This window comes from Theropithecus gelada, chromosome 1 (assembly GCF_003255815.1).
Source record: "Theropithecus gelada isolate Dixy chromosome 1, Tgel_1.0, whole genome shotgun sequence".
Lineage (NCBI taxonomy): Eukaryota > Metazoa > Chordata > Mammalia > Primates > Cercopithecidae > Theropithecus > Theropithecus gelada.
In genome coordinates this window covers 26,210,306-26,236,025 of record NC_037668.1, presented here as the reverse complement: position 1 = coordinate 26,236,025, position 25,720 = coordinate 26,210,306, and the positions used below count along the sequence as shown (strand labels likewise).

Sequence of the window (25,720 nt, the reverse complement as noted above, 5' to 3'; positions counted from 1 at the left end):
TGTGATGGTTAAAAAATGATGGCAGATTTTCCTTTCTTTCTTTTTTTTTTTTTTTTTCTTTTTTTACAGGGTCTCACTATGTTACCCAGGCTGGAGTGCGTGGTACAAACATAACTCACTGTAATCTTGAACTTCTGGGCTCAAGCAATCTTCCCATCTCAGCCTCCTAAGTAGCTGGGACTACAGGCATGCGCCACCATGCTTGGCTAATTAAAAAAAATTTTTTTTTTTTTTTTTTTTTATAGAGCTGGGGTCTCATTAGGTTGCCCAGGCTGATCTTAAACTCTTGGCCTCAAATAATCCTCCTGCCTTGGCCTCCCAAAGTGTTAGGATTACAGGCGTAAGCCACTATACCTGGATCACATTTTATTTTCTTTCTTTTATAGACATTTTCTTCAGTGCTATATTACGTTTGTGATTTTTAAAAGAAGAGATGAATATTAGTTAGGGTTCTCCAGAGAAGCAGAATCAATAGGATACGTATACATAAAAAGATTTATTATGAGGAATTGGCTCGTGTGATTATGGAGACTGAGAAGTTTCATGGCCTGCTGTCTGCAAGCTGGAGATCCAGGAAAGCCAGTGGTGTAATTCCAGTTCAAGTTTGAAGGCCTGAGAACCAGGGGAGCTGACGGTGTAAATCCCAGCACAAGGGCTCACTAGGCAGGTGGGAAGCAAAAGGGACAAATTCCTCCTTCTGCCTTTTTGTTCTAGTCAGGCCCTCAATGAATTGGATGGAGGGCAATCTGCTTTCCTGAGACACGATTCAAATGCTGATCTCATCCACAACACCCTCACAGACACATTCAGAAATAATGTTTAATCTGGCCACTTCATAATGCCATCTAGTTGACACATAAAATTAACCATTGGAGGACGGAACCCCAATGTTAAAAAAAGACCACAATTCCTAAATATTTTTCTCTTAACTAGCAGTGTTATCTGATAAAGTCATTAAGTGGTTGACAATTAGATTTGTTATTCTTGGTAAGTATGAATATATCATTAAAGGATGTTTAGAGTCACTATATTTTAAACCAATGGAATGGTTTTCTCATAGTTAGTGCTGGGGCGGGCAGGTAGATGGAGAAGAGGTGAGTGGATGGAGAAGAGGCAAGTGGATGGAGAAGCAGGTGGATTGGGATTCCATCACTGGGCTTCATCTGGAGTTACTCTCCACTATTCACCTCTCTCTCCAGTGGTTGCAGTTAGAATTGTTCACTGAAGATTTCTACCCTATAGCTAGCTTTTCCAAGCAGCTCAAGTGTCCTAGCTCTCCCCTCTTTCCTGGACTCACTTCAGGTCAGCCCACCTCATTGGTGTGACAGTGCAGGAATCACTGCTTTGGACTGTATAAATGGCCCATGAGTATCTCAGAGAGTCATTAAATGACTTCATGGAGCACACAGTGCCCATTCCCCAGCTGTCTCTGTTTCTCAGGGAGGTGACTGGCTAGTTAAGGACCAGAACTATTCAGAGACAGAAATGAATTCTGCTTCTGATAGTGGTTATACAGGGTTTCCAGGTACTTTGCAAATTATTCTCCTATCTACCACTCTGTCTAAGAAGGCAGACCAGGGTTATGGGAGGCAGTTTTTGGAGCACAGAAAAGATCTGAGGCTGGTGACTCAATAACCACTGTCACCAGTTCCTGAACTCTATTTCTTCCTAGAAGGAGTAGAGTGGCATGGGCATTTCCCTTTCTTTAACAATGTATGCCAGTAAAAAGCAGGCTAGCAAATTACATGACTGCCACATGAGGTCATTTGAAAGGTAGTAGGAAGCACCCCAGTCCTACCAAGAATGCTTCTAAAAATGCTGTGGAGAGAGTCTGTGAAGCAGTGACTCTTTCTTGGTCACAGTCACCCCTTAAGGGACATGAAGAATTCCAAGTCAGTTCAGCGCAGGCCCCAGGAAGGGAGGGATCCCCACATATTGGGTCTGGGGTCTGGAAGGATGGAGGAACATCAGTGGAAATGACAGCAGTTTGGAGAGGAAGTCCTCAGATGGCAAAGACCCTCAGATGTCTCTCCACTTCCAGACTCCAGTGCCCTGAAGCAGGTCTAAATTTCTCACTGATGTGAGAAACCTGGTGAGGGCCTTGCAGTGGGCAATCCCAGAACCACAGACAGGATACAGGGAAGAAGGTACTGCCAGTGGGATTTTCATCTCTCCTCCCCAGGCCTGGTCACTCAGCTCATCCATCTGGCTAGGGAGCTGATGGCAGGCATGAACATCCAGCAAAAAGGAGTTGAGTAGAGCCTGAGCCTGCATCTGGGCTAGAGTCACTTCAAAGCCCAGTTTTCTCTCCACTCTCCCCTCAACCCTGACAGCCCCAGCGCCACAACAAGGCTATCTGGTTGACTAGTCTGCTCAGCCTCCATATCAGCCATCTGCCCTGTGGGCTTCCTCATCTCACCCAGCAGGGCGGACCCCAGGGTGTTTTTTCCCAGTGCTTTCCCCAGGCCAGTTTTAAACTCTTCAATCAGGTCTACTAAGAGAGGTTTCAGAGTTTGGGGGAATTCTGTATTTTCATTTTGGTTTTGCAGGTTTTTTTTTTTTTTTTCTTATCCAGATAAATATGCTCATCATGAGCTCCATGTGGCCAGGTGATCTGGTCTTAGTGGCCCTTCTCTGTGGGGCCAGTTCATTTTATAGGGGACCTCTGGTCAGAGGCTATGATGATGATGACCATTGGCTGGGAAGCCAAGACACTCAGGAACAGTCCAGCCCAGACACTGTCAGGCAGGTGATATTGGCACCTATAGCCATAGTGTCAGGAGAGAGAGTGGCAAGTCTTAGGGACACATTTAAGAGTATAAGAGGTAGGAGATGTCTTTGATGGATAACCCATTTGAGGTTTTTTGGGGAAGGCTATTTTCCACAGAAATGTAGTCCTCCTCACTCTCAGGGTGGGGCTCTGCATCGCCAAAGGGAAAGAATGGTGCTGAGCCACAGACATGGGAGGCTAGGACAGGAAACAGTGCTCACCTAGGATTCTCCTATTGCCCACACTGTGGCCTGTGCCAGAAGGAATGTTTCACAGATAATGAGCCATTAGCCTACACGAGCCTGAAGACTGGCTAAGATTCTTGCTCGGTATAATGCAAGTGGTATGGTGAATGGATAGAACACAGACTCTGGAGTCAGATAATCCAGGGTTTGAATCCAACTCTTGCTTTTTTTTTTTTTTTTTTGGCTCTGAGCCATTGAACAAGTTATTTAGCCGCACTATACTTCAATTTGTAAAATGGGGATAATTATTCCTGCTTCTTACTGCTACCAAGATTAATGAAATAACACATGTGGAAACCCCAGGCATCCAGGGAGTTCAATTAGCAAGATTTCCTTCCTCCTTATCCTCTTGAGTATTCATGGTGATATATACTCACCAGGAAAAAGGAAAGAGCTCTGATCAGTGTCAGGATTCCCAAGTTTGGTCCAGATCCTGCCTTACAAATGCCACCAGCTCTTTCATAGGGCTGTTAGGAGGATCAAATAAGGCCATGAATGTGAAGGCTTTTGAAAACAACTTTGTAACTACAAGACACTATCATCTGTGTATCTTCTGTTGTTGGTCTATTGACATCTGCTCTTAATAGCTGAAGGAAGCAGCTCAGTATACTAGATGTACTAACTGCAAATCTCTGGTCAGTCACATTGTCCCTCAGGTCCTGTATTAGTTTCCTATGACTGCTGTAACAAATCATCACAAACATGATGACTTAAAACAACAGAAATTCATTCTCCTGCCATTCTGTAGGCCCAAGGTCTAAAACTAACATATGGGCAGGGCATGGCTCCTTCTGAAAGCTCCAGGGGAGAATCTTTCTGTGCCTCTTCCAGCGTCTGGTTGTCTCTGGTGTTCCTCGGATTGTGGCTGCATAGCTCTAGTCTCTGTTCTGTCTTTTCACATGGCCGTCTTCTTTGTGTCTCTGTGTGTCCTTTTCCTATTTCTTATAAAGATGCACTACTCTCATTGGATTTGGGGATCACTCTAATTCACCCAATATAATCTCATCTCAATTCTTTCCTTAATTACATCTGAAAGATCCTTATTCCAAATAAGGCCACATTCAGACGTTCCAGGTGAAGAAGAATTTGGGGGCAGGGAGGACTCTATATAATCCACTCTAGAACCTCAGAACCTTCATCTAAACCATTTCTGACCCTCATTCAATGTATGTTTTTATTGAGTTCTAGATTGCACCAAACAGGAAAACTCTTCAGATAGTGCTTACCATTAGCTCAGTTTTCTGTGCAGAGGGGATGCAGGAGGTCAGAGTGGAGATGCCTCATGGTGAGGCTGGAGAAGGGCTAATTCTGGAAATGAGAGGAAGGGCAAAGCAAACAGGAGAGTAAGTGTCTGTCTTTGAGAGAGAATGGTTTGAAATGAATAGACAGCATGCCTTCCAGGAGCCGTGCAGCTTGAAGAGAGAACACCAGTCTTGAAGTCAGACCTGGATCATTGGTTTCCCATTTTTACAGGATCCCAGTATTCTCACATCATTTAGTTATTTCAACTGACATTTTATGAATATGTAGACAGTATGCCATTCACTATTTGGATTCTCAGTTATTGTAACAGTGGTGTGTTGGTAAATGGTTAACCATAATGAAAAATAATGTATGCATATATGTAAATGAGTTTGTTATAAATTTTGCTTATATGAAGAATGTGTAACATGCAATTTATAAAATATAATTTATTGCATTTTAGTAAAATGTACAATCCCCTTTATTGTAAATTCCATATAGCCACTGATCTCACAGGCTGCTTGCTTTCATATTGGCTTAATTCATATCCACAGCCAAACTGTGGTTACAATTGACAAAGGAATGTAGCTCCAAGATGAATGTTGGTTAATGTCTTTTTTGAAGTTAAAGAAATGTGAAACAACAAAAACGTGTGTTGGAACATCATTTGCTCATCAGTGACACTAGTGACTTTTTGCTGAATCAGATGATAGTTTTTGAGCACTGGAAAAATGTTTCCTCAATTTTTTATGCTAATCCCAAAGTAAGGGCCACAGTCATGGCACACGTTTAAGTGTACTCTGCATCATTATGTTTTCTCTATTACTTTCTTACATTTAGACAATCAACAAAACAATAAAGTTCTGATTTATATTGCTTGCTGATTTCCATGACATAAACTCTCATCATGGCCAGTTTCAAGTTCCCAACATAATGCCATTGAATGCAGAGTGGGGAAGACAGGTCCAGAAGCACCAATGATCCAGTATTTAATTTCCACTGTAGACACATAAGAGAGGTCAATTACCTCAAGAACATAGATATCAGTAATGTCATAAAATAATTAAGAAACAATGAGCTTTGAGATTTTATTCCCTCTGTTTAGTATAATTTATTTAGTTGTAAAGTTTCTTTTAAAGGCAGGGTTTTGCTCTGTTGCCCAGGCTGGAGTGCAGTGGCTATTCACAGGTGTGTTAGTCCATTCTCACACTGCTATAAAGATACTACCCAAGACTGGGTAATTTATAAAGGATAAAGGTTTAATTGACTCACAGTTCCACATGGCTAAGGAGGTCCCATGAAACTTACAATCATGGCAGAAGGCAAAGGAGAAGCAAGGACCTTCTTCACATCACAGTAGGAGAGAGAAGTGCAGCCAAGAGCAGAAAATATTGCCTTCTAAAACCAACCGATCTTGTGAGAGCTCACTCACTGTCTTAAGACCAGCATGGAGAGGAAACTGCCCCCATGATCCAATCACCTCCCACCTTGTTCCTTTCTCAACACTTGGGGATTATAGGGATTACAATTCGAGATAAGATTTGGGTGGGGATACAGTGGCAAACCACACCAACAGGCATGATCATGATAGTCAATTCTCACACTGCTATAAAGATGCTACAGCCCAGGGGTCTATCATGGGGAGGGGGGAGGGGGGAGGGATTGCATTGGGAGTTATACCTGATGTAAATGACTAGTTGATGGGTGCTGACGAGTTGATGGGTGCAGCACAGCAACATGGCACAAGTATGCATATGTAACAAACCTGCACGTTATGCACATGTACCCTAGAACTTAAAGTATAATAATAATAAAAAATAAAAAATTAAAAAAAATTTTAAAAAAAGATGCTACAGCCTCAAACTCTTGGACTCAAGGGATCCTCATGCTTCAGTCTCCCAACTAGCTGGGACTACAGGCATGTACCACCACACCCAGCTTAACTGTAAGTTTATATAATTTAATTTAATTTTATATGTTTAATAATGGCCATGTTCATCAAGCACCTCACAAGCTTTCTGAAAATCTATTTTTTATTTTTATTTAAAAAATATTTTTGTAGACATGAGGTCTCGCTATATTGCCCAGACTGTTTTCAAACTCTTGGCCTCAAAGGTTCTCCCACCTAGGCCTCCACAAGTGGTAGGGTTACAGGCGTGCCACTGTGCCCATCCAGATTCCTGAAAATTTAACAGTTTTATTAATTGGTACATGCTGGTTCAAGCACACACCACTGGGAATAGTTTTGAGGAGGACAGTTGAGTGCTGGGGAAAGGAAGGAAGAAAACAGTGAGGATAAAGAACAAGCTCACATATCCCACCAACTTTTATTACCTGATCCCCATGGGGAGGCCCATCAGAGAGTGCCTATGACCTGTTACAATGAACTCTAAAAACACTTCCCTACTCTTTCAAGTCTCCCTGTGAGCATTGGTTACATTTCCAGTGTCCCATTCTTATAGTTTAACTCATGAAAGAGGGCGGGATCTTCCTTCTGCCAATACTAGTTCCTTCTCCTCAATGAAAAGTTAGACACAAACTCTAAAATAAAGGCAACTCCCAGAATACAACACAGCCCCAGTTAAATTAAAAAGCCTTTTATCCAAGAGACAGGCAATAACAAATGCTGACAAGGATGTGGAGACAAGGGAACCCTTGTACACTGTTGGTGGGACTATAAGTTAGTACAACCACTGTGGAGAATGGTTTGAAGGTTCCTCACAAAACTAAAAATAGAGCTACCATATGATCCACAATCTCACTGCTCGGTGTACACCTAAAAGAAAAGAAATCAGTATATTGAAGAGATATCTGTATTCTCATGTTTATTACAGCACTATTCACAATAGCCAAGGTTGGAAGCAACCTAAGTGTCTATCACAGATGAGTGAATAAAGAAAATGTGTTACATATACACAATGGAGTACTATTCAGCTAAAAAAGAATTAGATTCTGTCATTTGCAACGATGTGGATGGAACTGAAGATCATTATGTTAAGTGAAATAAGCCAGGTACAGACAGACAAACTTCACACGTTCTCACTTGTGGGAGGTAAAAAGTAAAACAATTGAACTTGTGGACAGAGAGTAGAAGGATGGTTACCAGAGGCTGAAGGGTAGTGGGGGTTGGGGAAGAAGTGGGGATGGTTAATGGGTACAAAAAATAGCAAGAATGAATAAGAACTAGTATTTGATAACACGACAGTGTGACTATAGCCAATAATAATTTAATTGCACATTTAAAAATAACTAAAAGTATAATTGCATTGTTTGTAACACAAAGGATAAATGTTTGAGGTGATGGATACCCCGTTTACCCTGTGTGATTATTACACATTGCATGCCTCTATCAACACATCTCATATACCCCATACATCTCTATATATATATACCGACTATGTACACACAGACGTTAAAAATTAGGAAAAAACAAACACAACAAGGAGACTGAGCTGGAAGGATGGAGCTCTGGGATAGATTTGTCCTACATCCCTGCCTGGGAGGGAATCCACTGACATGCGAGAAGACAAACTAGGAGCATGGGACACTAAATTATACCACATTGCACTCATTGGGGTCACAGGGTTTCTTCCAAGTGACCCGCACTTGCCCATCCCATCTCTCTGTGACAGTGGCACCCGCACCAGACTACATGTTGAGGTGTTATCTGAAATTATGAAATAAAACAGAAGTAAGAGGTCTATGAGCTCATCAAAATGCAGTCATCTAAGTTCAGCTGTGAACTGCCAAATTTGAGGAGTGATCTGACAAAACATCTTTTCTTTGCAATCCAAGAAGACTTACCGGAGAGAACTGCTCAGATAATCTGCAACATCCGGTTCCTGGAGGCAGCTAAGGAAAGAAGCAGGAGTGCATGTTTCTGCCCAAAGCCAGGGTTTGGCCGAGGTGACTACACACCCCCTTTCCTGGCTCCCATAGGCTGAGTGCCTGGCTTCTTGAGAAGCCTGCTTCTTGAGAAGAAAAAAGTGATTTAAAGCCTCATGGGAGATGAGCAATCCTCAAGACACAAGCAGAAAAAGTCCCGGTGATACAGGAAGCGGGTTCAGGAACCTGCTGGTTCCTGATACATAAATTAGACAGCAGAGGCAGCACTGCATGACACGAAGCTCGCTCTGCCTAGCGTCTGTGTGCAGCTGCCAGGCTCTGACCAGGACCCCTTCCTTCTCCTCACTGGCTGATGGATCCCAAGGGGCTCCTCTCCTTGACCTTTGTGCTATTTCTCTCCCTGGCTTTTGGGGCAAGCTATGGAACAGGTGAGTGTTCATCTGCCTGATGGTTTGAGTCCCACGTTAGCTGCGTGGAATCAGCATATCTTCGTGGATGGAGAGAAGGTGCAGGGTTGGGGATTGTGTTTGGTCACTCTTCCTTAGGGACTGGCTGTCAGTTTCAACTGCCTCTTTCAAAGAGGAAGGAACATTATGAGTTCCTGGGCCCTTGGGTTTCCAAGACTCAAGCCCACCAACCCCTTTTCCAAGGAAATGAGGAGCTCGAAGCCAAAGGCTCCAGTCATTTCTCTGACCAGTCTTAGGGTGACAGGCTCTGGTAGAAGTCCTGGTTGAGTGGTTGGTTTTACATGGGCATTTTTCTGGCAAAGATCCAGCCTAGAGAGACTGAGCTGGATGGAGTGAGCTCTGGGAGATGATTTGCCCTACATCCCTACCCTAGGAGGGAATCTGTGCCCATGCAGGCTGACAAACCAGGAGCATGGGTCAACAGAAAGCATTGGCTAGAATGGGAAGAGAGAGTAGAAGTGAAAACTCTAGGCTTTTGGCTAATAACCAGCAGTGACCACAGTGCGGTCACACTGATGTGTATTTTCTTGGAAGAGAAGGTCCAAGAAAGCAAGAGGGAAGAAGTTGGGATTTCTGGAGCCTAGGGCTGGTTACAGTATGTGGGAAATGCAAATTGGGGACCCTCAGAGAGTAGCTCCAGCAGGAAGGCCAGACAAGGGCTACCTTTGGATCTGGACTCTGTTCCTGTCTTTCTGGATATCTTCTTCCCAAGGCAGGCTCTTGCTTTCTGTTTAGAAGTATCAGGGCTATGAGAAAAGGTATTTGAGAAAGAAAAAGGCAAGCAAGAAGTGGACTTTGGACTGCCTGTGTGAGTGGGGTGAGAATCTCTTTCTGCTTATTTGTTTAGACTGTGGGAGGTAGCCTGGAGTAGAAGAGGTGGCATTACGGACAGGGGGGGAAATCCTGAGGCCCAGGGTGTTTTAAGCTTGGGGTTTTCAAGACCGCAAATCCAATATGGACTTTTCCAGGAAAAGCACCGAGATATACCAGGGATGTGGGGGTGCTGCACAATGGATGTGTCTTTTACCAGACAGCCAGATGAACAGGGCTTGCTCAGCCACTTCCTTTTGGAATCTGCAGACCCATGGGTCATACTTCCCAAGGTCTAGGAGAGACAGAACTGAGCTCAGGGCTCAGAAAACCAAACTGAACCACTTTAAGTGGTCACAGGGAAAGCCACGCTTCCCTTGTTGCAACCAATTTGTGACTGCACCATTTTTGGAGCACTTCTTGGTGACTGTAAGGAGTGATGGTGCTGAACTGTGAGCTGGACTTTTCCATCTCCGTGCTTGCTAGCCTCTTGGCCAGCCTGGCCCATAGCATCTTAGGCACTGCTGACCAATAGCTGGTCCTATTGAGGCTTTGGAAGTCACCGGTCAGGGAGAAGCAGCCCAGCCCCACAAGGCAAGTCTATCCAATCAGAGGCTGCTCACTTCATTGCATGTTTTCTTCTTTGAATCTTCACAAAAGCTTTTCAGTGTTTTTATTTTTAAATACACACCCTTTTGTGAAGCCCCAATAAAACCCAGGCAGAAATGCTTTGCAAATGCGGCAGGTTAGTCATGACAGATTTGCCCAAGCAAGAAGCTTGATACTTGTAAAACTGGCACCCACTCCCATTCTCATTTCTACTCAGCTCAACTTCTAATTCCCAGTCAGAATTGTAAACATCAAAAAGTCCACATGTCCCTTCCCCAAGTAAAGTGAATTTTTCATTTCCCCCAATGAGATTTGTTTTAATAGACTTTATTTTTTAGAGCAGTTTTAGGTTCACAGCAAAGTTGGACAGAAAGAACAGAGATTTCCCATATACCCTCTGCCCCATATATGCATAGCCTCCCCTGTTATCAATATCCCCCACCAGGGTGGTACATTTGTTATAATTGATGACTCTACCTCAGTGAGTTTTTTTATTCCTCCATGCAGGACCTCCGCACCCCCTTCACACACTTTGGGGGAAGGTGAGGGACAAGTGCGTGGGTTCTAGACTTGGCCTAACCTTGTATGTTCAGTGGCCCATTCTATCCCAAGATGTCAATCTAGGCACTTCTATTTCTCAAAAATGTTAATACTGTGATGTCATGTGATGCTGTCACTTTCATTGTCTCCCTCACTGGACTGGAAATCAGAGTATCAGGGCTAATTGTTTTTATCCATAGATTGACTTTGAATGATCCCATTCAGCAGCTATTAAGGACAAATGATGTGGCAGCCACATCATTTGTCAAGGGTGCAAGGGTGCAAGGTGTGGGGAAAACAAAATGAACAACAGCCACTGCGCAGCACCTGACACTGTTTCTGTACTGAAAGCCTGTACACAAATGTTTGTTGAGTGAATAATATTAGTATATACTGCATACTTGCTTTATACCAGGCACTGTTCTAAATGCTTTATGTGTGTCAGTCATTTCATTTTCACACCAAGCCTATAAGATATGTATGTATTATTGGTACCATTAAAACTTTATAAATGGGGAAAGGGGCACAGAGTAGTTTAGCAATTTCTCTGTGCTCACATAGTCATCTGACTCCAGAGGCCTCAATGAGTGAAACTGGACAAGCCCATGTTTGGGAAGCAGGGCTGGGGAGAATGCCACAATTTGTATCCAGGTTCCATGGTAAAAATTAGAATGTGCTATCTATAATTGAAAAATATGAGTGGAATTGAATTGAGATAAATTGAAGTATAGAAATGTTCAAAAGGTGAGAGACTGATAAAAATTATACAAGAATGTAGAGGGCATATAAGAAGTATTTGACCTGTAATTTGGAAAATGAAAACGTTTTTTCATCATGCAAACATTCATTTAATTTTTTTTGTTAACTAGTTTGTTTATTGATTATCACATCTGTAAAACATGCCATGTCTATGAAACTTCACCAGTACACAAGAGTATTTAGTGAAGACTAATCTGCCCTCCATACCTCATGCTGGAAGCAACCACTGTGACCAGTTTCTTGTGTGTCTTTCCAAATGTATAGGTCTTCGTGTTTGATAGATCAGTAGGGTGACTATAGTTAATAATAATCTATTGTACATATCAAAATAGCTGGAAGAGAATAATTCAAATGTTCTTAGCATAAAGGAAAGAGAAATACTCAAGGTGATACATATCCCAATTACCCCGATTTGATCTTTACACAACATGTGAATGCATCAGATAGTGCTATGTGCCCTGAAAATATGTACATCTATTATGTATCAATTTTTTAACATGGCAGAGAAGAAATCAGAGACTTAAGGATAAAGAGGGTGGGGAAATAAAACTTTTCTGGACTTTTCAGTGTCCTGGTGAAGAACACCAGCTTCCTGACACTTTTTTCATACCATGAGAATTAAATCTGTAGTCATTTGTATAGGTAATTGCTCTGATCCAAATGAATAATAAAACTTTTCTCGAGAGGACCAAATGGTTACAGCCTGAACAAGGTCCCTAGGTAGAGCGCCCAAGGTGCCGTGAAGCCTGGAGTCGCTATCTTCCTAAGCAGGCCAGCGCAAGCTTGTGCCTTCATTTTGCAACATGCAAGAAGGAATGAGCCCCAGAACTTGAGACAAGTCCCAGGACTTGCCATAAAAGCCAAGACATGTAAGGGACTATCTGGCTCCTGGAGAGATTTATTTACCTATCAAAGTGTTGGAATAAGGAGCAGACCTTTAAGAAGGGCAGGGGGGATTGCTGCCTCCTTCCCCTTTTATAGGTAGAGAAAATAATTTGTCCGTATTTCTTACCTATGGAGTGTCTGGTTACTCACATAAAACAATTGACCTTGCTCTTATCACATCATCCTAGGGGGAAGTGGGGGCCAAAGAATTTACTATTTACTGTGAGTCATTTAATAAGAAATTTGAATCTAATCCAGACTATCTCATGTGCACATTTGGGATAAAGTTAATAAAAATGAATATTAAAAACTTAGCCCCAAATAAATAGGTCTGATGGGTTTGATTTTTATGGAACTTGAGAAGGAGTATTCCAGGAGGAGGCACAAATGCAGAGGTAAAGGGTTTCAAGTGTTCAGGGGAAATGGCAAGTTGTCTGTTGTACCTGAAACCTAGGGTTTATATTTAAGGCACTTCCATGTCCTCAGCTGGCAAGTGGGGAAAAGGGTCACCACCACTTTCCTCCATAACATACCTCTTAGGGATGTTATAAAGGCAAATCAGAGTACATTCCAATTTTGGTGGGAGGAGAACTTGGACTCTGTGTTGTCATTTGCTCATTCGTTCATTCATCCATTCCTTTTTATTAATTCACTTGGGTAACAAGGATTTACTGAGCTCCTACTATGTCCCAGGTGGGTGTTAGGGATACTGCAGTGAATAAAACAGACACAGTCCGTACTCTTGGAAGCTTATAAGAGTAAGGGATTACAGGCATTGAACCAGAGTTGAACACATGATGAATGATATGAAGGAGTGCATTCATCGTCCATTGGAAGCCTGTGGCTGGACAACCCAACCTAAGTCAGGAGTCAGGAAAGTCTTCCCTACGAAAGACATGTCAAAATGGAGACCAGAAAGATGGAAGTTGTTAGCTAGGCAAATAAAGAGTGGTTCTAGGCTCTAAGGCTAGGGAAGGTACATGCTAATAGTATAAGATAGAATGACCCAGAAGTGCCAAAGAATAAAAATAGGACTTTGACTGATGGGGATACAGTTTAAAAAGCAAACACAGACAAGTTGTCTTTTTTTTCTGAGCCTAAATTTACCAAAACAACTGTGGAGTCCATAAGTTCTGTTCCTTCTGTTCCTGAAAGAATGCTGTAGCAAGGTGCTAAAAGCACATATGAAAGTATCAGGGCTAGGCAAAAAATTATGATACAATAAAACAAAAAGGGTTATCATTAGGTAGAAGCCCATGTTGTGAGAGGGTTCGCTAAATCACACTATTCATAATTTTTGACCAAACTCCATAGGCCCATGTGAATCACTCATTTTTCGAAGTAGAATTGCCCGTGAAGGAAAGTGAGTTGGTGTTAACAGCTACAAATGTTTCCTCCCAGACTCTTTTAGCAAACAAGGGCTGGCTGAATCACAGACACACTGGAAAACACTCATCAGGCAGCAGGATGTTTCAGGAGCAGGGACGCCACTTGAGGGGTTTTACGAACCACTTTAAAGCCCCCACTTATTTTTCCACCTTATGCTTAGGTGAGGGTGATCTCAAGTACCCCCTCCAGACCCCGACACACACACACTCAGGTGTTGCGTCATCATTCTTTATGTGGGTTGTGGGGTATAAGGGTCTCTTCCTGATGAAGTTTTGGTTCCACTCCTCATGACTGAGTGTGCATAAGCCACTCAGTCTCTCTCATCTACCCCTTCCCCTTTCCTCTTCCTCTTTCTCCTTCTATTTTCTTTCTTTGATTTTTTTCTTTGATTTCTTTTATTTTTTTGGTTATTCACTACCTCTCTTATATCCCTCTTTCTCCTCCCCCAACCAACTCCAAGTTCTGAAAGCAATCATGGTGCAAAGGGTGTGCAGGGTTAGGGGGGAAGGGGTGCATGGGAGCCATTTTGGGGAGTGGTGGCGATGGGTTATGGTCTGAAAATGGAATTTTTTAATTCTTTTTTTCTCCCCTATCAAAGTTAGTCTTTAAAAATCAACACCATGCTAGCAATTCTTAATCTTGTTTTGAATCTCAGATCCCTTTAAGAGATGGCATTTATGGATGAGCTCCCAGAAAAATATACATATGCTCATCTACACAACTTTTTATACAGAAGTTTGGAAGTTCATTCTTGCACATATGGCTGTAAATTTTTTCCCATTTCTTTATACTTAGAAGTTTAGGTTCAGGACTCAAGTTACTCTCTTAAGTACTGTGCCTACAATTCAGGTATGCGGACACCAAAGGGGTCACATTATCTAGACAGCCAGGCATCCACAAGTGTGGTTGGAAGAAAATCCAACATGCTTCCCAGTTTATTGATGTAAAAACAACCACCACCACATTAACTATAATGTTCCTCATGTCATCAAGCAGCAGGGGAGAGCACTCTGTTTTAAGCTTAATATATTAGCAATATTTTAAAAAACAAGTGCCTAATTGCCTTTCTCACTTTTCCTCAACAATTATGAATTTCAATCACTCTAATCCAGATTTTAGCCCAGATAGACTACTTTTTCTTCTTCCCCAGTCATTGAATCTCCAGTCTACTACTAGCTGAGCCCTTTACTGAAAGACATTGGGATTTCAGGGTATTTTGGTAACAAGAATATTTGAGCCAGTGTGTCCAATTTTCCAATATCTCATCTTAGCCACAAGTCAGTTGTGAAAGAGTCTCTTCTAGGTAGCTGCATTACTTAAGCTGATGGTTCTATTTTACTCTCTGACTTTCTTATCAGCTAGAACAATCTATGCTCTCTTTGAGTCATGGACTCCTTCTTTTATGAACACTAACTTATGGTTAAGTTCAGATATATATATATATATATCTGAACTTATAAACTTATATGTATCTGAACCTAAATAAGAGGCTTTGGTCAGGTAATACGGTTTTCAGCATTCATAAATTGAACAGATATTTATTAAATGCCTCCTATGTGCTAAGCACATAGTACCTCTTTGTAGGTCCTGGGGTCAAAATAATGAACAAAATGAAGTTCTTCCTCTTGAGGCTTTTGCATTTTAGTGGGAGAGACAAAAATAAAACAAAAAAATATATATACAGTATAATATAAGGCAGTGATAAGTGCAGAAAGAAACAGAAAGTTATTTTAGATACATGGTCAGAGGAGGCCTCTTGGAGGAGATACTGTCTGGAGCAGATACCTAAAATAAAGTGAAAGAATGAGCTATCCAGGTATGGAAGGGAAGAAATTCTCCAGCGAGAGGAACAGCAAAAGCAAAAGTTCTGACACAGGAATGTTCTTGGTGGGTTTAAGAAGCAGCCAGGAGCCAGTGTGACTGTAGCACAGTGAGCAAAGAGGAGGGCAGGAAATGGAGTTGGAACAGTGCCAGGGACTGGGTATGCAGGGCCTTTGAAGCCTTATCAATAGTGGACTATGGTTTTATTCTATCAGTGCTAGAAAGCCATAGAAATTTAAAAGCAGGAGAGAGACAAAATAGGACATGGTTTTTAAAAATTACTCTATCAGGGAGATCAGCTGGAAGAAGACGGCAGTACCAGGCCTGGGATGATGGTGGTGGAAATGCAGGAGGTGCGAAGGGTTCAGATACCAGACATATTTTGAAGTCAGAGCCAGGAGGATTTGCTGTTAAAATGAGTGTGGAGTATGGCTGGGCACAGTGGCTCATGCCTGTAATACCAGCACTTTGGGAGACGGAGGCGGGCAGATCACTTGAGGTCAGGAGTTCGAAGTCAGCCTGGCCAACATGGTGAAACCCCATCTCTACTAAAAATACAAAAAATTAGCCGGGCGTGGTGGCAGGCGCCTGTAATCCCAGCTATGCAGGAGGCTGAGGCAAGAGACTTGCTTGAGCCTGGGAGGCAGAGGTTGCAGTGAGCCAAGATTGCAACATTGTACTCCAGCCTGGGTGACAAAGCAAGACTCGGACTCAAAGAAAAAAAAAATTGAGTTTGGAGTATGCAAGAACGAAAGGAGTCAAGGATGTTTCCAATGTTTTGGCCTGAGAAATTGGCTGAATTATAATGTTTGCAGAAGGTGTTTTGGAACCAAGAGTTTGTTTGCTAAGTTTGAAATGCCTGTTAGACCTCCAAGTCCTATCTTGTGTAGGCAGTTGGGAGTGCAGTGAAGGGTTTGGTTGGGAGATATAACTCTGTAGCATCCCAGAAATATGTCAGACTGTGCAGTTGGGTGAGAAACTGGATTGGTGTGGATGAGAATGAGAACTCTGAGAACTGGCATGCTCCAGTATTTAGAGGTCCGGAAGAACAGAAGGCTCCTGCCAAGAAGACTGAGCAGAGGCAGCTTATAGGATAGGTGAAAAACCGGGAGAGTATGGTGTTCCCTGATCCAAATGATGACAGCGTTTCAAGGAGGGATGGATGAACTACGTCAAGTACCCCTGAGAAAGCAGGTAAGATAGGAACTTTGACTTGGCTTCGTGGAGTAGACAGTGACCTTGACAAAGGTGGGTCCAGCGAGCAGTAGGAAAGAACACCTGTTTATAGTGGGTCCAAGGGAAAATGGGTCTGGAAATGGGAAAATAAGCTATAAACACACATTAAAGCACTTTACTGAAAAGGAAAACAGAGAAATGGAGAGGTAGCTGGGGATGGACCTGGGATCAGGGGAGATATTTTTAATATAAAGGAAACTACAAGTGTATATGTTGTGTATTGATGGAAATAACCTAGTAAAAAAAACCTGATAATGTGAGGGATGGAGGCAATTGCCGAAACAAAGCTTTGAAGTAGGTGAGTGCTCCATGGGGGACGAGGCTCCACTTGCGTGGGAATGTAGACCATCCATCCAAGTAGGTAAGTTGAGTTAGTGGTGGTAATAAATGGAAGTTCTCTTTTCATTTCTTCATTTTATTTTTCGGTGAAACAAAAAGCAAAGTCGTCACATGAGAGAGGAGGGGGAAAGGCAGGTTGTGGGTTTGAGGAGAGAGGAGGTGTGAAATAATCAGCAGTAGGATCCCTTACAGTGGTTTGAAAGGCTCTTTTTTTTTTTTTTTTTTTAAATCTTGTTGGCTCAGCTTTTTTGAAAGAGAAAAATACAGTAGTATCTCACTGTCGACATTATTAACTATCTCAGGGTGTTTTAGAGAGAGAGAATTCCACAGTTTGAACACTGGGCTTACCCTTTCTTGACTCCACATTCCTCAGATTTTTCTGTTTTCCTCATGATCTGAAATGGTTCCTGGGCTCATGAGCTCAGATTCACTTTCATTTGCTCTCCGTCCTTCATCCTGTATATTCAATGGTGGAATAAAACCCTGGCAGAGGAATTAACAGACCTGAATTCTAGTCCTGACTCCCACTGACTAGTCAGGGAAGCCATTTAACTTCTCTGTGCTTTTTAGATGCCTGAACCTTAAATCTGAGTTGATAAAGACCCAGTGCTCTAGTTACTCTATACAACTCTATCCTAAGTAATTTTAAGCTGTCTACTGACAGTTTTGAAACATTGAGAATATAGTAGGGATCCTCATGGCAGTCTTCATAGACCATGAAGGACTTGGCAGCCCCAGGGATAGCCCAAGAGGAAGGGGGAGAGCCTCCAGTCTGTCCTTCCTGTTCTGCTGACACGATGTTATCTAAAGGCCTTAATAATAAGGGACTCTCTTCTCCTCCCTCCCACAGGTGGGCGCATGATGAACTGCCCAAAGATTCTCCGGCAGTTGGGAAGCAAAGTGCTGCTGCCCCTGACACATGAAAGGATAAATAAGAACATGAACAAAAGCATCCACATTGTCGTCACAATGGCAAAATCACTGGAGAACAGTGTCGAGAACAAAATAGTGTCTCTTGATCCATCCGAAGCAGGCCCTCCACGTTACCTAGGAGATCGCTACAAGTTTTATCTGGAGAATCTCACCCTGGGGATCCGGGAAAGCAGGAAGGAAGATGAGGGATGGTACCTTATGACCCTGGAGAAAAATGTTTCAGTTCAGCGCTTTTGCCTGCAGTTGAGGCTTTATGGTAATAATGGCGGCTTCCCCAGTCCACACTAAAGGGCCAAGGTGCTCCTTTGACCAAGAATTCAGGTCTCTCTTAAAAGCAAAGGTATTCAGAGTTGGAAGTAACTATAATGATCTTCTAGTTTGACGGTATTTAAACCTGCTGCATGGAAGACGTTTTAAAGGTTGAAATTGTTTTTTTTTTTTTTTTCCAAATTGCACATTGATGATAGCTGATTAAGCATTAGTTACTCTTACTCCCATTTCCCAAAGGAAAGGGGCCTAGCTACCTGTGGGCTGGAGGGCCTATAGCCCCAAGAATCTTGATTTGCAAGTAATATTTTATTTGAAAACAGAATTTTTTTTCTGATTAAAAGAAATTGAATATCACAGATCAAACCCAGTCTCTCATACGTGAAGACAGTGAAATCTAACTAGAAGTGGTTAGCCCATTTACACACATTTGTGTAGGTGTTTCACTGCAATGGGGGTTCTGAATAAAGAAGGCTAAAATTCAGCCCACATACCACTTGTTAAGCCCTACATTCTGGCACCAGATCACACCTACCTGGTGGAAGAAGTGCCTTTTGGCATTTAAACAAAGGCTTTGGTTATAAAGTCTCTTAGTTGTTGTACTTAAACTAGGAACCAAGTCCACCTGAATCCAAGGCCAGTGCTTTTTTGAGCCTCTTTAACTACCAGTCCCTCTTGAGTGCACCCAGGGATTGCATCTCTTAGGCCCAGAGGCTCATCTGAATTCCCAGGGATCCTGATAGCCACGTGAGGCTTTCCTGCTTCTTCAAAATGACTTCCTTATCTCTGGGGATGGGACAGGAATTCCCAGCTAACCAACATTTCTTTGAAATTCTCAAATTTCTAGAGGGAAGGCAGCAATACTTTCACCAGTCCTCCCTCGCCCCAGCATTCCCTTTCCTTCAAACAGTGCCTGCGGAATTCCCATGGCCCTCCCCCAGGTACCTGAGAGTCACTTCCAGCAGTGACTCCAGGGCAAGACTGCCATGAGCATGGAGGCTGCACAGGATGCATTTTCCAAAGCGGTGTGGATTCCAGACATTCCATCCTTTGGTTCCTATGTTACCTGTTTTTGTCACAGTTTGTGATCAAATTCTTACTTTGGAAAATGTGGTCTCTGCAACCATGGCATTGTTTTCAAGCCAAAGGAAGAGTTTGGATTTTGAAGTCAGATAGACCTAGGTTCAGATCTTAACTTGGCCACTTAGAAGCTGTGAGATGTAAGACCTTCCACCTCCCTGGGACTTGGCTTTCTCATCTATAAAATGGGAATAATTACAACTAGAGTTATAATTGTTGAGAAGACTAAAAAAGATGATGAATGTGAAACACCAGCACTGCTCTTGTCCTATAATAGTTGCTAAATAAGCAAGAGTTTACCTTTCATCTGGCCTATTTCATGGCCTTAGAGTGGGATAGATTGATGAGGCCTATGGTTATACTTGAGGACCTATCCCTATCTCAGACACACAAAAGCAATTACTACATACCCACCCACTCACCCATGCGCATGTGTATGTGTGTGCACGCACACACACACACACACCCTCCCACACACATCTGTATAGATGAAATCTCACCGCTAAAAAGTCATTCTTTTAGGTCTAGGAAGTAACAACGTAAGCCAACTAAAAACTATGGTGGCTTAGTTGACAGCAAACTCCATTGATAGGAGACAGAATAGCAACCTAGGTCAAGAACAGCAGGAAGGGTGAGTGAAGCCCTAACAATATTGGTAGAAGGGGCCTAAAAAGCAGATTCTTATTTTATCCCAAGGTGGTCTTAGAAAGGATGTAGTGGTGCACGATGGACAGTGTGAAGCAATAGATTTCTCACTAAAAATAAATCACACTGAGGGGGAGGGAAAATGTCATTAGGCTGTACTTTGTTCTAACAAAAAGGTCAAGTGAGAATTCCCAGGGGTTCATTTCAGTGATGGCTGCCTTCCTCCCACTCCTGACAGAGCAGGTCTCCACTCCAGAAATTAAAGTGTTAAACAAGACCCAGGAGAACGGGACCTGCACCTTGATACTGGGCTGCACAGTGGAGAAGGGGGACCATGTGGCTTACAGCTGGAGTGAAAAGGCGGGCATCCACCCACTGCACCCAGCCAACAGCTCCCACCTCCTGTCCCTCACCCTCGGCCCCCAGCATGCTGACAATATCTATATCTGCACTGTGAGCAACGCCATCAGCAACAATTCCCAGACCTTCAGCCCGTGGCCCAGATGCAGGACAGACCACTCAGGTGAGTACACTGGTGGCAGCCTGTGTGCCACCTGACCCAATTGCTCCCCAGTCATGGCATTCACCTTAGTAACAATTTTCTTTTTAGTTTGCAAAAGTTTACCGTGTGCATTTAGCGAGCTCACTCTCATATTGACTAGGGTGGCATTATTATGCTCATTTCACTGTTGATGAAACCAACAGGAGGTGATAGAGCCAGAGCCAGAGAACTAAGTCTCCAAGGCGTAGCCTTCTCTGCCTCTTGCTTTGGCTCCAACCTGCAAGGTTGGCTGGGTGAGGGAGTGCAGGTGGGCGGGCCTGGCTCCCAAGTCTATGTTCCACTAATGCTGGGGCAGTTCTACACCATCAATTAGTATTTATTGATCACCTACCTGGTTAGAAATTGTGAATAAATATGATATGTGATCTCTCCTCTCTAACAATTCATTGTAAAGATAAGATGTAAAACATGTGCTTAATAATGAAACACAGGATATAGTTAAGGGCCTCGTTTTATGGAATGGACTGTGAATCCCATAGCAGGACCAGGGGAGTCAGAGAGACTAAGACCTGGACTGTGAAGTTTGAAGAATAATGATAAGTTGCATAGCGCTTCATCATTAGCAAAACACTCTCAACTGTATAATCTCTTTTGATCCTCACAATAACCTTGCCAGATAGGTGTTATTCTACTTTCATTTTACAGATAAGGAAAGTGACATTCATAGCATTTAAGTACCCTCCTCAAGTTTCTTTGGCTTGTAAATAGTGCAGTTAACCCCTAAACCTACATCTTCTGACTGTTCTTCCTCTAGAAAGAAAAGCATCATTATTCTGTCAGCAAAAGGAAGACAGAACTTATTAAGTAAGCCCATTTAACCACTTGGATACAGAATAGAACACAGGCCCTTTTTTTTTTTTTTTTTGAGACGGAGTCTCGCTGTGCTCCCAGGCTGGAGTGCAGTGGCATGATCTCGGCTCACTGCAACCTCCGCCTCCCGGGTTCACGCCATTCTCCCGCCTCAGCCTCCCAAGTAGCTGAGACTACAGGCGCCCGCCACCACGCCCGGCTAGTTTTTTGTATTTTTAGTAGAGACGGGGTTTCACCATGTTAGCCAGGATAGTCTCGATCTCCTGACCTCGTGATCCACCCGCCTCGGCCTCCCAAAGTGCTGGGATTACAGGCTTGAGCCACCGCGCCCGGCCTGGCCCTTTTAACTAACAGATCTTGTGTCCCTGCCTCAGGCAGGTTCAGGGACAGTAAGACCAGGGTGCTTGCTCTGCAAGGCATTTCTTAAACCCTGACATTCTCCTCTCTGCATCCACTGGGGGGTACATAGGAATCGTTCCAATGGATCTTCTGTCTACAGTAGCCATGGCGTCCATGTGGAGGGCTTTCCCAGGTGGTCGTGGTTGAGGGACAGGGGAATTCAACCAAGTAATGCCCTTCCACATAGCACTGCGTGTCACAGAGACTGCCCCGGAGTATTCCCAGATGGACTGCTGGGAAAATCCCACCTGGCCTCCAGTGTACCCCTGGGAGTTCTTGAATGAGTCTAACCCCCGCATGTTTCCTCCCCAGACATTTCATAGGCAGAGTCCCCCGTCTGCTCACTTACTGGCTATGTCTGGCTGCTTGCCCACCTTGCATACAAACCACATTCAGAGGCTACCCCCCAGTTCAGAGCGCTCAGCCTACCCATAGTCATTTAGAAGGTGCTGGCAGGACAAGCAAGCAGTGCAGCATAGTGGGTGACTTACAGAATGTGGGCCTGGAAGTCCTAGGGCCAATGCTGCCCTTTCTACTTACAAGATCAAGTCCCTCTGCCCTTCTGAGATTTAGATTCTTCATCTCTAAATAACAACTGGTGGGTCATTGCGGTTTACTATGTGCCAGTTATGTGGCATTTCAGTTAATCCTCACAGCAACAAAATAATATAGATAGTATTAGTATCCCCATTTCACAGATGAGGAAACAAAGCTATAACATGGTTAAGTAAGGTCACACACAGAGCAAGTGATGGAGCTAGACTTTCCGATTCTGGAAGCCTCATAGGCATTAGTGAAAGAGATAATGCACTTAAAATGCCTTATAAACCATAATGAAATGTAATTTTTATTTTAAAAACTACATAAATATAAAGTATTTTTTAATGTTAAATGAGGAAGCAGCAACCCTTACCTCAGCACAGCCATCTCTGGGTATAGCTGCCCTATTAGAGTACAAAGACAGGGCACTGAGTATTTTACCCTGGCCTATCCCAAAAAAGGGGCAGAACTTTCTTCATGCTCCTCAGTGTAGTTTAAAAAGAATTTATTAGTGCATACCAAAGTGTTGGTGGACCATAAAGCTTACACTAAGGGCACTCAGCTCAGAACGTTCTAAGAAAACATGTGAAGATGGACTTACCCATCTAAGCCACTCTGAGGACCAAGAATGCACCAGCAGGAACCAGATTTACTGAGTAGGAAGCAGGTTCTTGTCAGGAGTGGAGGGACAGGAAGCAGTAGAAACCTGGCACCATAGGAAGGGCCCTGTCAGGATCTTGGCTCGGTTTGTAAGAGAACTATCTAGCCGTTTCCCTCTCTTGGGTCTCTGTTTCATCCTCAGTAAAATGAAAAGGGCGAACAAGTGAAGTCCCTCCCAGAGTCAACAGTCCTTGATTCAGTGTGTGTGTCAATAAGAACTGCAGATAGAGGCTTGCCACTGTGTATGAGTTTGCTAAGGCTGCTGTAACAAAGGACCACACACTGAGTGACTTAAACAATCAAAATGTGTTGGCTCTCAGTTCTGGAGGCTAGAAATCTAAAGTCAAGGTGTCAGCAGGATTGTTTTTCTCTGAGGGCTGTGAGAGAAAGATCTCTCCCAGGCCCCTCTCCCTCCCTGGCTTATAAATGACTGTCTTCCCTTGTCTTTTCATATCATCTTCCCTCTACGTGTATTTCTGTGTCCAAATTTTCTCTTCTTATAAGGACACCAGTCATATTGGATTAGGGCCCACCTCTCTCAGTTTGCTAGGGCTGCCATAATAAAGTACAACAGATTGGGTGGTTTAAATAACAGAAATTTATTTTTCTCCCAGTTCTGGAGGCTGGAAGTTTGAGGTCAAGGTGTTGGTAGGTTTGGGGTCTTCTGAGGCCTCTCTCCTAAGCTTGCGTATAGCTACCTTCTCACTGTGTCCTCACCTGGTCTTTCCTTTGTGTGCTCACACCCCGGTCTCTCTCTCTTTTTCCTGGTGTCTGTGTGTCCAGATTTCCCCTTCTTATAAGGACACCAGTCAGGTTAGATTAGGGACCACCCTAATGACCTCATTTTAACTTAATAACCTTTAAAGACCCTGCCTCTGAGGTCTTTGGCGTTAGAGCTTCAACATAGAAATTTGGGGGAAGGGAGATGCAATTCAACCCATAACATCACCCTAATGACCTCAGTTTTACTCAGTTAACTCTGTGAAGACCCTATGTCCAAATAAGGCCGTAGTTTAAGGAAATCAACATATGAATTTGGGGAAACACAATTCAACATGTAATACAAGTAGAGATGCCTCCTCCCCGCCCTGCCAGCCTGCAGGGATAGGTGACCAGACCTTCCCTGCCTCAGAACCAGATCACACGGCTGGTTTGTGGCCTGCCCTTCGCAGTATACCAGGTTGCCTAAATACTGAAAACAGAATTTTATTAGTACGTTGATTTGTGTTTGCAAATGAATAATGCATACTACCAATTCTTAAAACACGGCACTTAGTTTGACAAAACATTTACTGAAGCTCTACTATATTCCAGCATTGTGCTAGGGGCCAAGTACACAAAGATAAAAAAGACATGATCCTTTATTAACACTGTCTCGGGGGATTAGAGAGAGCATCCCAGAGGATGTGACATAAACTAGGTTTTAAAAATAAGTAGAAATTACCCAAGCTGATGAAAGACATTCCAGGCAGAGGCAGGAGCAGATACAGCTGGGTCTTGCTCTGTATTATCTTGTAGGTGATAGGAACCAATAAAGAGTTTTAGATAGAGGAGTGACACCATCAGTCTTGCTTTTCAAAGAGAAACTCCAGTAGTATTGAGAACAGACCGGGGCAGGGAAGAAGGGGAAGAAAGAGAAACTAGTTCCTGGGGGCCATTATTGCAGTCATCCATCAAAATGATGAGACCCGAGCCAAAGCAGCAACTGTCAGTTAACAAAGACTTTTTTCCTAGGGCATACAAAGGGAAACCCCAGTCTTGGGATGAAAGGGTGGGGTCTGAGGGTTTATTAGAGGTTGCTTCGCCATCTGTCAACAGGACAGTGATATTAAGACATTTTTCATTTTCATTAATGAAAATCTCACAGCGGTTAATGATGTGATGAGACAGAATGAAATGTGATGTGAGCACTGTCTCTTGACAGGACTCACTTAAGTGAAACCATGCAAAAAGTTGTATGTTCCATGAAATCTTTTTCTTTAAGTGACATTTGTTCAGGTCATGCATTCATCCTTGTTCCAATTGCCATTCCAGTGTTTTAATGTCTATCGTGATGAAGCATCTTTATTGCAAAGTCCAAATCCTAGGGTGCTATGAAGTACTCTGGCTAGGTCATGTGAAGCCAGTGGATGTGGGTCAGCTCTGGACAGTGTGTGACTTGCTGCCGTCCTCAATGACTGTATTCTGAAATAGATATGGCTGTGCTAGAATGAAGGAATCTAAAAAGGAATGCCCCTGGAAGCTCATCTTGAAGAGAGGCTCTTTTTCAGTAGATCAGCAAAACGCTGGCTCAGCACGTCTGAGTTAGCTCGGTAAAAGAAAAGGCTGACGCCTGCCAGTGAGCTCGGAGGCTTCCCCTTTCTAACAAGGTCATTTCTTCAAATAGGGAGTTCCCATTGTTTCCGAGTCACTTAGATGTTCCAAGCACAAAGACAGGTCTCTCTCTAGGGTCTTCCCAATTTAGCGAGCGTAGCAACAATGGTGGAAAGAAAAAACCGGAAAACTTCACACAGCCCAGAGCCTGGTAACGGGGCCACACCCGCTACAAGGGAAGCTGAGACACATAGCTCCTAGCTGAGCAGCTACACGCCCAGAAAATACTCATATTACCACGAAAGCATGAGCGAAATCGCACTGGAGCTAGTAGCCTCTGCAATACTGGTTATGAGGGATTTTTCTGGAAGCTGTGAACTCTGTAAAATGTTCACTTGGATGGCCCCAGAACTTAAATTAGTATATGGTTCACGAGCGTCCTTCCCCACCCCCAGTTCTGAATGGAAACTGCCACGAACAAGAATGTATCTCTTGAAGATGGCAGCCTTTGCTGACAGAACCACATGAAAGGCAGGAAGGAGATCCGGCATGC

The 25,720-nt window shown here is 43.2% G+C and overlaps 1 protein-coding gene across 2 annotated transcripts in view; it reads left to right on the top strand.

The window, feature by feature from the left end:
- The first annotated feature begins 8,085 nt into the window (after positions 1-8,085).
- SLAMF1 (signaling lymphocytic activation molecule family member 1) overlaps positions 8,086-25,720 on the top strand; it is a 37,663-nt gene continuing 20,028 nt past the window's right edge. For both annotated transcript variants that reach the window (XR_003120804.1, XM_025394102.1), the window contains exons 1-3: positions 8,086-8,531; positions 17,809-18,147; positions 20,122-20,406. Coding sequence is in view for 1 of the 2 variants with exons in the window: in XM_025394102.1 (XP_025249887.1) it covers positions 8,456-8,531; positions 17,809-18,147; positions 20,122-20,406 (700 nt within the window). In the remaining variant the exon portion in view is untranslated. The remainder of the gene's footprint in view (positions 8,532-17,808; positions 18,148-20,121; positions 20,407-25,720) is intronic.